Here is a 7,677-nt window from a genome sequence, read left to right as displayed (position 1 = left end):
CAACTCCTGGGCTCAAGCGAGTCTCCTGTCTCCGCCTCCCAAGTAGCTGGGACCACAGGCGCCCGCCACAACGCCCGGCTATTTTTTTGGTTGCAGCCATCATTGTTGTTTGGTGGGTCCGGGCTGGGGATTCGAACCCGCCACGTTAGGTGTACGTGGCTGGCGCCTTAGCTGGTTGAGCTATAGGCACCGAGCCAGAGCTTTTGTTTTTTTTAGCTGTCGCACTGGGTAGAGTGCTATGGCATCATAGCTCATAGCAACTTTAAAGTCTTGGGTTTATGCAAGTGTCTTGCCTCAGCCTCCCAATCAGCTGGGACTACAGATGCCCGGCACGAGGCCTGGCAATTTTTTGTTGTAGTTGTCATTGTTGTTTGGCATGCCCAGACTGGATTTGAACCTGCCAGTTTTGGTGTATGTAGTCAGCATCCTAGCCACTGAGCTAAGGGTGCTAGGCTATTATTTATTTTTTTGTATGAGACAAAGTCATAGGCTGTCACCCTAGGTAGAGTGCCGTGGTGTCATAGCTCACAGCAACTCAAACTCTTGGGCTCAAGTGATCCTTTTGCCTTGGTTTTTCTATTTTTAGTAGAGATGGGCTCTCACTTTTTCTCAGGTTGGTTTTGAATTTGTAAGCTCAAGCAATCCATCCACCTTGGCCTCTCATGGAGTGCCAGGATTACAGGTGTGAGCCACCATGCCCAGCCATAATTCTCTTAACCACTGAGCTATGGGCACCAAGCCTTTTTTTTGAGACAGAGTCTCACTTTGTTGCCCTTGGTAGAGGGCCGTGGCATCATAGCTCACAGCAACCTCAAACTTTTGGACTCTTGCCTCAGCCTCCCTATTGTTAGCTAGGACTAAAAGTGCCTACCATAGCGCCTGGCTATTTTTTAGAAATAGGGTATCACTCTTGCTCAGGCTGGTCTTGAAATCATGAGCTCAGGCTATCCAACTGCCTCGGCCTGCTAGAGTGCTAGGATTACAGGCATGAGCCACCATGCCCTACCGGACTACACTCTCTTAATTACCAGTCTTTTTGTATGTTTTGATATATCCTGGAAGCCAAAACTCCTCCTCTTTTGGCTATCTTTGTATAGTTATTTGTCCATGAATCTTAAAACTAGCATTTTTCTGAGACATAATTTTACTCTGCTGCTCTGGGTAGTACCCTGGTGTTATTAGGGCTCACAGCAACCTCAAACACTAACCACAACACCCAGATAGTTTTTCTATTTTTAGTAGAGATGGGGTTCTCACTCTTGCTCAGGCTGGTCTCAAACTCCTCCCAGTGCAGTAGGATTATGGGTATTAGCCACTGCTTCTGGCCAAAACTAGCATCTCAAGTTCTGAAAATCTCCGGTGAATTTTAGACATATAATATGCCAGGCACATATTGTGGCCTAGTTGAACACACTACTCACTTGGGCCCGGAGGTCAGATATGCAGATGAACTTCTTAAGCACATTCTTAGGAAGGATATAGGTGTAACCAGTCTCTTTGATGTCATCAGATGAAACATAGATGTGATTGGTCCTCAAGTGCAGATTGGCAGCAGAGATGGCCCTACAAACAAGCCAGGGATATCAGCTTCTCTCATCCCAACCACCTAGGTAATGCCAGCAAGCCTTCCTACCCTTATCTTCTTGCCCTTTATAGTACCTGACCCTCCATTCAGTCTTTGATGAGAAAGTCTGGGTCTCGTAGTTGCTGGTAGTAGAGGTGATGATCTCGTCACCATGCTTGTTGACAGTGCGAGTCTGTGTTGCAGTCAGCTGTGACTGTTCCTTGGTCTGCTTCTCAATCTCAGCTATCTGCTGCCGCTGCTGTGATGGTGCTGAGATCTCCATACCCAGGATGATGTCTCGAATTTCTGATTGTGTCAGTGATGCCACATTCACACTGTGGAGACAGTGTGGTTACACCACAAGGATTCCACCCCTTTGGTCACTTCTGCTTCAATGTCCACCAGTTTTGGCCTCCCAGAGTTGACAGGATTACAGGCATGAGCCACCGGGCATGGCCAATCTATTGTCATTTTTGGTTGCCGCAATGACAGGTAGGGAAGGAAGGGGCAGGGAGGAAGGTGTGAAGAGTGCCATCAGCACTGGTACTTGAAGTCTAGGATGTTAAAACTTCCTATAATATATGGGGCAGTAAAGAAATGCCCTGCTCAAAATGGTAACAGTGCCTCCACTGAGAAACAATGGTCAACTGTCACTCAGGCCCTGAAACACCTAATTTCTTGAGAAATTTTCGAGTCTAAATGTTTCAAAACCCTAGAAACCATATACTGAGCCACCCACCTAACCCTTGTTAGACCTCCCATCTGTCTCCCCACCAGCCTGCTCACTTGTTTTTCTTGCCATAGTCGGCCAAGATGAGATCCTTGAGCTGCACCTCCACCTTGATCCACTCCTCATCAGTCAGAGTGGGCCAGATGTGATGTGGTTCTGTGATAGTAGTCTTATCTGGCTTCAGGATCACCTTCGCCCGGTCATTGTTTACATGTAGGGCACGAAGAATCAAGATAAGACGGGAAAAAGCCTGTAAAGAGATTTGGAAGAGTTGGGGGGAGTTAGCTATTAGAGGCTCTCCCCATTTTTTGTTATCCTATCCTTTCAGGAAATCCAAAAATGGATTTATTTTTTAAGATAGAGTCCCATTCTATTGCCCTGGATACAGAACCCTGGCATCATAGCTCAAACTCTTAATTCTAGACATCCTCCTACCTTAGCCTCCCAAGCATCTGGGACCATAGGCACCCACAATGCCCAGCTTCAAGAATGGATTTCAAATTCTAAGGTCCAAATCCCCCATAAACCAGCAAAGTTTCTATCCCATCCATTGGATGAAAATGTAAAAATGGCCCCATTAAGTTAGAAAACCTAAGAACAGGATCTTCTTTTCCCTTTCTCTACCTGAGTTGGCTTCATACCGTATAAGATGAAATAGTTTTGAGCCAGTCATCATAGAGGTTGAAGAGAACCATCTGGGGCTCAGTGGCTTTAAGGATTAAATCCCCAAACTTTTCCACCTTCAGACAAGCCTGGAAGGGGAGCTGAAGCTCTGATCCTTTGATTACAATATTAGGGAAGTCCAGCAAGTGCACCTAAGATAAGATCAAGTCCAAGATTAGAAACAGAGCCTATAGATCTCAGGCCTCCTTTCTTCTACCCTGCCCACCCCCTTACCTCCAATGGATCCAGCATGCCCTTCCTGGTAACAATGATCTGTTTGGGCTGCTCTTCCACAGGCAGAGATCGGATCAGGGCAGCCACCTCCTCAGCTGTCTTCCACTTAGCCAACTAAAAAGCAAGAGAGAAGAAAATGGAAATTGAGTCACTACTCTCTCAGATCATTTAGAACAGAAGATCCTAGTCTTGAAATAATATGTTTCTATTGAACACTGGTGTTCAATGTTAGGTACTTAGAAGGTAGAAAAAGTGTCAGATGGTCTTTCCAAAATATTTTTTTCAACCTATACAAGATAATGCCACAAGCCAGTTTATGATTATGTGCTAAACCATTTACTATAAGAGTTCAAGGGCTCGGCACCTGTGGCTCAAGTAGCTAAGGGGCCAGCCACATACACCTAAGGTGGCAGGTTCAAGTCCAGCCAAAACAACAATGACAGCTGCAACCAAAAAATAGCCAGGCATTGCAGCGGGCGCCTGTAGTCCCAACTACTTGGGAGGCAGAGGCAGGAGACTCGCTTGAGCCCAGGAGTTGGAGGTTGCTGTGAGCTGTGATGCCACCGCACTCTGCCCAGGGGGACAGCTTGAGGCTTTGTCTCAAAAAAAAAAAAAAAAAAAAAGAGTTCAAGAACAAAAGAAATTAAAGCTAAAAGGATCATAAAATATTACACAAAGAAATAGGTCTTAAGCCAGGCATGGTAGCTCATACCTGTAATCCCAGAACTTGGGAAGCCGAGGCGGGTGGACTGCCTGAGCTCACAGGTTCGAAACCAGCCTGAGCCAGAGCAAGACCCTGTCTTTAAAAATAGCCAGGAGTTGTAGTGGGTGTCTATAGCCCCTGCTACTTGGGAGGCTGAGACAAGAGGATCATGTGAGCCCAAGAGTTTGCCATGAGCTAAGATGCCACGTCACTCTACCAAGGGTGAGCAAGTGAGAGACTCTGTCTCAAAAAAAAAAAAAAAAATAGGTCTTAAGGGATAAGACTGTGATTAAAGGAAAGGGGAAGTTCGTTTTATAAAGAGAGAAAACTATGAACAAAGCCACAAACATGAAGATGAATATCAGGGTTTTGGAATACTAGGATCCTAGACTATTTGCAAGAGAAAACATGCTATAAAGCAAGAAACTGGCTGGATAAGTACAGTCTAGTCAAATATTAAGCCAACAAAGAGGTTAATTCAATGAGAAAGAAGGTACTCCTAAAGATTTTGAGTGGAGAGATTTGCTGAAAGTGATATTTTAAAGCATGTTTGTTCCCTTACACACTCTAGAACCTCCTACAGGAGCGTATTTCCCAAGTTAAGTAATTCAGGGGTAAGTTCAAATGAGATGCTCTCCGTTTTTCAACAGAGAGAAACAGCAGATTCTCTCTCTCTCTCATATTCCCCCCCTTTTTAAGAATAAGAGACAGCAAAGTTCTATGGCCTCTCCATCCTTTAACCTGCTCACCTGTCCCAAACGCTTTTGTCCAGCCCACACAGATGTGTGGATTATCTTGAGGAACAGCTGCCCTGTCCGTGGGTTGAAGATGAAGATGGCCCCATTGATGGGCTTGGTTGTCAAGTTTCCTTCAAAGGTCTAAAGAATGATGACATTTGTTAGTAATGCCTAGACACAACTACCCTGCCTTCATCCCACTATGTGTACACATTTTGTCCTATTTCCCTACCCTAGGCATACTGCTTCTAACACTCACCTTGTGGATAGTCACTCTGTAGACATTAGTGTCATCCACAAACCAGATAATCTGGTTGGAGAAGAGCTCACCATAGTTCTGAGAGGAGAGATAAGGCTCAGTGGGCTCTGATGAATAGAGCTGCAGCCCCTTGCGGATCCGTTCACGTAACACATACAAGGCAGGGTTTGCCTTCATGATCTTGGCCATGGCCTGCTGTATAAGAGGCTTGCTGCCTGGGAACCAGTTTCCATAGGCACTGTGAGGGTAGAGGGGTCAAGATCAGGCTAACAGCCCCAGGAATAAGGCAAACTGCAACTCTGCAGAGGAAGCAAGACTGTTGGCTAGATTGACAATAGTTTGTTTATGGACATACAGGCCCGGAGAAAGTCAGGGAGGAGGAAAGCACCAAACTTCATCCCACCTGAGCAGATTAAAAAAGCATGACTACATTAAAGTATGGAGTTAATGGAAAATACTTTTTTTTGCCGGGGCTGGATTTGAACCCACCACCTCTGGCATATGGGGCTGGCGTCCTACTTCTTTGAGCCACAGATGCCGCCCGGAAAATACACATTTCTAAGCCCAACTCACCTGTGCAAGTTATAGGCCAGGTCAATCGCTATGAGTACACCTGTGGGTGAGGGGTAGATACTCATATTGTCTGTGGTGTAGTCCAGGAACTTGGCCCGGGCGTAACGCTCAATGTCATGAGAATCATAGTCTCCCCAGCGCAACTGGATGTCAATCCAATACTTCTGAGTGGTAGTGCTGTCCATCACATCCCTGAGGGTGGAAAGCAGTCAGGCTTCCAGGAAACCCTGGGCATAACTAATGTCTCCAGAACCAAAAGACTTCCCAATCACTCACCGAAGTCCCCAAGCCACACTCCCACTGCTTGTTCCAGATCAGCAAAACCCCCTAATAGCAGACCTGACTGAGGGTACTGATTGTGCCAATGCAACCTCTGGAGACTAAGTTTAAAGGAAAAGCATCCAGGGACGATTCCTAAAACAGTACTGCTAGAGAAACAGTAAAACTAAGATTGTTTCTGGATGCTGAGGCTAGGTCATAAGGCACTTACTTGGAGTCAGCCAGCAACGAGGGGCGGGAGACATTCCATTTATAGGAGGCAAAAAGCAGTATATCTGCACAGGAAGAGTTCATCTTATAGGATTTTCGGGGATGGATTGTTTCCTTTTGTACTGTCTCAATTTCTAGTGCATCAAGTTCCTGGTCAAACACCTGAAGGCAAAGGTGGAGACATTATGATTGTTATGTAAACCCAGTTAGAATGAAGGTTTGTACAATTTAAGATAATGAGGCAATAAGAGACTCAACCTGAGTGCTTCCAGGAGGGATTTACTCAAATACAAAATATTGAGTTGACCTCTTTTTATGGCATTGTCTCCTGTCAATTCTAGCTCACCTGACACAAGTCCATAACAATACTCTCATGGATCTTCTGCCACAAGTGAGCTCGGAAGATCTGGATAAGAGAGATCTTCAGCGTGGGGATCTTGCCATGCATGAAGATACCTGTCAGGTCCAGCTGCACCTGAAAGCCTACATATACCTGCCAGGAAAAAAGAATGAGACATTAGAGATCAAGGGACTTTGGTACTCAGGACATAATTAAAGTAGGAGAAACACTTGTTTTTAGCTTCCCATCTCCCATGTCTACCAGTCACACTCACATTGGCCCGATTGATGGTTGGGGACCACCAAAGTGTGAATCTACGATTAGGAATCTGGTTCAAGCCTGATCGCTGAGCATTTGTTAGTTTCTTCCACTTCATAGATTCTTCAAAGCCACTGGCCTTCTCCCTGAGGAAATGAATAACCAGGTGAGGTGATGTCCTGCCATCTCCCAGTACACGGCTAACCTCCTGGGAGTGGCTGCCTGGGAAACACCGTAGGAGACCACAAAGGCACACAATATCCACAGTTTGTGATAGGTCCCTGTGAAAGAGCATCCTCACCAGAAAAGCCCCTCCCAGGTAGGGAAGTAAGTGCCCTTGAAGAGTGTGTGTTCCAGAATGCCTTCCACACCACCCAAGGCCTGGATCATGTCTGTTCGGTAGTTGTTCAGGTTCCAGAGCTTCCCATCATGCCGCTGGTGTGTCCACCAGAAGGGGTTCTGCTTCAAAACCTAGATGGCAAGGCAGGCACAATCAAGCTTCTAGGCACCTATTGTCTCAGGTTTCCAGGGTTCTCTTGATTCAGGGAAAACCTCTCCACTATCCCTGCTCCACATACCTGGTACTGCTTAAAGTCAGTTCGGACACGCCAGCCCTTATCATAAGCCAACGTATGCCGATCCTTCTGGAAAAGAGTATTGATTCGGGGAATGCCACGATCCCAAGAATCTTCTAGATCTTCTAAAGTCAGCCGTCTACCAAAGAAAAAAGGACTGAAGTCAAAACATTTTCTCATATGAAGACCTCATCATTCCTTCTTGCCAAGGATAATTAGGCCGTCACACATTTGTAAAATATGTCATGCTTAGTTCTTAAACTCTAGACATGACTCACAGTTTCCCACCTCCTCCCTGCCCCAGGTTTGGTGTGCCCTCCTAGATGCCCACCTGTTCTGGGCAATGGCCTCCTGTCTCTTGAGTGCATACTCAGCCCAGACCCGCTGAGAGTCAATGAATTCACTCTCCCATGGCTGTATGTAGCGGTACAAGTTGGGAATCAGTTGGTCTTCCTCATGGCTCATTCCTGAACGAAAGTGTGTGATACCTACATCTGTCTGCTTGGACCACCTGTTTGGGGAACAACCAAAATTAGAGAAAAAAATTAAGCC

At 46.0% G+C, this 7,677-nt stretch overlaps 1 protein-coding gene across 1 annotated transcript in view; it reads right to left on the bottom strand.

The window, feature by feature from the left end:
- PRPF8 (pre-mRNA processing factor 8) overlaps positions 1–7,677 on the bottom strand; it is a 52,685-nt gene that overhangs the window by 4,354 nt on the left and 40,654 nt on the right. Inside the window, exons 26-39 of the mRNA XM_003799095.1 lie at positions 7,457–7,636; positions 7,129–7,264; positions 6,852–7,021; positions 6,567–6,696; positions 6,299–6,445; positions 5,954–6,114; positions 5,464–5,655; positions 4,891–5,128; positions 4,644–4,772; positions 3,192–3,305; positions 2,936–3,109; positions 2,351–2,544; positions 1,660–1,899; positions 1,422–1,563 (exon numbers count right to left, since the gene is read on the bottom strand). Of these exons, the coding sequence (XP_003799143.1) occupies positions 1,422–1,563; positions 1,660–1,899; positions 2,351–2,544; positions 2,936–3,109; positions 3,192–3,305; positions 4,644–4,772; positions 4,891–5,128; positions 5,464–5,655; positions 5,954–6,114; positions 6,299–6,445; positions 6,567–6,696; positions 6,852–7,021; positions 7,129–7,264; positions 7,457–7,636 (2,347 nt within the window). The remainder of the gene's footprint in view (positions 1–1,421; positions 1,564–1,659; positions 1,900–2,350; positions 2,545–2,935; positions 3,110–3,191; positions 3,306–4,643; positions 4,773–4,890; positions 5,129–5,463; positions 5,656–5,953; positions 6,115–6,298; positions 6,446–6,566; positions 6,697–6,851; positions 7,022–7,128; positions 7,265–7,456; positions 7,637–7,677) is intronic.

This window comes from Otolemur garnettii, unplaced genomic scaffold, assembly GCF_000181295.1.
Source record: "Otolemur garnettii isolate 467f Iridium unplaced genomic scaffold, OtoGar3 scaffold00145, whole genome shotgun sequence".
Lineage (NCBI taxonomy): Eukaryota > Metazoa > Chordata > Mammalia > Primates > Galagidae > Otolemur > Otolemur garnettii.
Note: the sequence above shows the minus strand (reverse complement) of the source record. Positions and strands in the feature narration are given on the sequence as shown.